The 2,752-nt window shown below is 39.2% G+C and overlaps 1 protein-coding gene across 1 annotated transcript; it reads left to right on the forward strand.

Moving 5' to 3' along the window:
• Positions 1-330: 330 nt before the first annotated feature.
• On the forward strand, positions 331-2,529 carry LOC142175320 (uncharacterized). The gene is made up of 2 exons (XM_075241905.1): positions 331-570; positions 1,072-2,529. Exons 1-2 carry the CDS (start codon positions 331-333, stop codon positions 1,966-1,968), a joined length of 1,137 nt encoding a protein of 378 aa, XP_075098006.1. The 3' UTR covers positions 1,969-2,529.
• The last annotated feature ends 223 nt before the right edge of the window (positions 2,530-2,752 follow it).

The following is a 2,752-nucleotide window of genomic DNA, read 5'->3' on the forward strand; positions in this document are numbered from 1 at the left end:
CACCAAAATAAGAGAGAAGCAATAGAAGTTAGAGAGAGTAATGCACAGATTGTAGTCTGTGAGATAAATAGTGAGTGTGAGTAATATTGTAGTGAAGCGTTTTAAATAAAGAGTGTTATTTCTTTCAAGATTGTAGTAGTCTCTTGACACTATTAAGTTGTGATATTATAGTGGTTATATTGCTCCGCTCGGATATTATATTTTACCCATTAAAAGAGTTAGTATCGTTGTTATTTTCTTATGTTATTATTATTTGTCTTGGCTATTATTCGTGGGCGTAATTATTATTTTTCCACTAAAATTGGAGGGCTTGAGTTCTCTGGTGGGGGAATGCAACAAGAGCAAATGCAAAAGCAAGAGGGTACAGAGGAGAGAAAAGCTCCATCTTTGGAGGAAATTGCACAGCAGAGGGCAACTGCACAACAGAATTCAATGGATGCGTTGACAGCTGCTGAAGAGCGCTACGAAAAGGCTAAGGAATTGGGGGCTTCTGCTTTGCATGATGCGAAAGAATCGGCGAGTCATGGGCTTGACGCTGCTGGTTATTATGGGGCACAAGCCAAAGACACTGTTAGTCATGGCGTTTAAATTAGATCTGAGTATGTTGCTCATAAAGCTGTAGCTGCCAAGGATACCACCCTTGAAAAAGGTCAGTAAACTTATAGGTGGATGCAACCTATACTTCAACCTATGCAACCTAATCTAGCCAAATATTTTCTGCCAAGACAACAGCCCTTGAGAAATGTCAGTAAGACTGTAGCTTATGCTTTAACGTTGTAATTAAATTCAGTATTTTCAACATGGAGTGTGTGTGTGTGTGTGTGTGTGTGTGAGTGAGAGAGAGAGAGAGAGAGAGAGAGAGAGAGAGAGAGAGAGAGAGAGAGAGAGAGAGAGAGAGAGAGAGAGAGAGATTTGTAGTCTCGCCAAATATTTATTTTGAACTCTTAATTTTTGAGGTACAATGAGTAGAGTTCAGTACCAGGAACTTTGAAGTATGAACTCAATGTGAGAATATACTGTAAGTTTTGAAACTATTAAATTTTGATCAGCAAGAAGGTACAATGAGTCGAGTTCAGTAAGCAAATTCGTGCTTATGCCTCTGCTTATACTGCAACTAAAGATACATATTCAAGTGCAGGTGCACAAGCCAAAGACACTATTGTGCACAATGTTCAAATTGGATCCGAGTACGTCGCAGACAAGGCTGGAGTTGCAAAGGGCACTGCGCTTGAGAAAGGCCAACAATCTTATGCTGCAACTAAAGATACCCTAGCAAGTGCAGGACAAACTGCAGTGGAATCAGCACAGAAGGAAAAAGATTACACCCTGCAAAAAGCAGGGGAAACAAAAGATTATGCTGCCGGAAAAATCAGTACTGCAGCTCAGTCAACAACTCATTACGCTGGCGAAAAAACTACACAAGCCAAACAGAGTCCAGCAGAACTAAGCAAGACGGCTGCAGAGAAGACCAAGAATGCAGCAAGTTATGTTGGGCAGAAAGGTGTCGAAGCTAAAGACGCTGCAGTGGAAATAGGAAAAAGCGCGGTAGGAAATGCAGGGGAAGTAGCTGAAACCGCAAAGGATAAAGTAGAAATTGCTGGTTTAGGAGCTGCACATTATACTGCTAAAACAGCAGCAGAGGCGACCAAAGCCACGGCTGATGTTGTTTCTAGGGCTGCAGGGTATGCAGGAGAGAGGGCGGTCGCGGCGAAGGATATGGTAGCTGATGCGGGAAAGAGCGCCGTGGAATATGCAGGGCATAAGTTGGCTGCTGCCAAAGATTATGTAGTTTCAGCTGAAGAAAGTGCAGCTGATTATACGGCTAGAAAAAGAGCAGAAGCTGAGAGACAATTAGAAGGTAATTCCAAGGTAAATATGAGGATAATTGCTACTACTATATTTTTATTTACAGTCACAGTTAGTGATCATTTTAGCTTCACTCTACGAAATGCTGATTATAATTATTAATACCATGTTTTTACGTGCTAGTTTTCTGTTTCACTTCACAGAGCCCCGAGTCTTTTAAATTTAAAGATTCTGTTGTAATATTTTTGCCATAATCAAGACTTCCTAAGTTTTAGGTTCTAATATGCCCAAATTTTCATGACATTTGACATGACATAATATTCATTATAACAAATTTGTGGTTCATGATATTTGCCATAACATAATATCCATTATAACAAATTTGTGGATCATGACATTTGCCATGACATAATATCCATTATTAGGCCAATAATTTCTTGCTATAAATAGAGGAGTTTCTTCTCATTTGCAAACACACCAATTCAAGATCTTTTCACTCTTGTCTTTCTTTCTTCTCATTTATTTCATTATAGAGTATTTTGTAAGAGATTGAGTGTTGGGAAACACTTGTGTGAACCCTTTCTTTGGAGTGATCTTGTGAGGTTATTCTCTTGGGGTATTTGGGATTAATTAGAGTATTTACTCTAATTTTGTACTCTCTTTTGTACTCTTGTTGGTATAGTGAAATTGCTTCTCTCCGCTTGTGGACGTATGTCACCTTGACCGAACTACGTTAAATTTGTGTCTTCTTTATCTTCTTTAATTGCCGTTATTATCAACTTTCATTGTCTTTGTTATTGTCATTATACCGTTGTTTGGCTAAATTTCGCACTACCCGGGTTCTCGATCCTAACAAATTGGTATCAGAGCCAGATCTCACCGGGTTAGTTTAAATAGCCAAAATGACTCTAACAAAGTCTTATGTTGAGAAATTTGACCGAAGTGC

This window comes from Nicotiana tabacum, chromosome 21, assembly GCF_000715075.1.
Source record: "Nicotiana tabacum cultivar K326 chromosome 21, ASM71507v2, whole genome shotgun sequence".
Taxonomy (NCBI): domain Eukaryota; kingdom Viridiplantae; phylum Streptophyta; class Magnoliopsida; order Solanales; family Solanaceae; genus Nicotiana; species Nicotiana tabacum.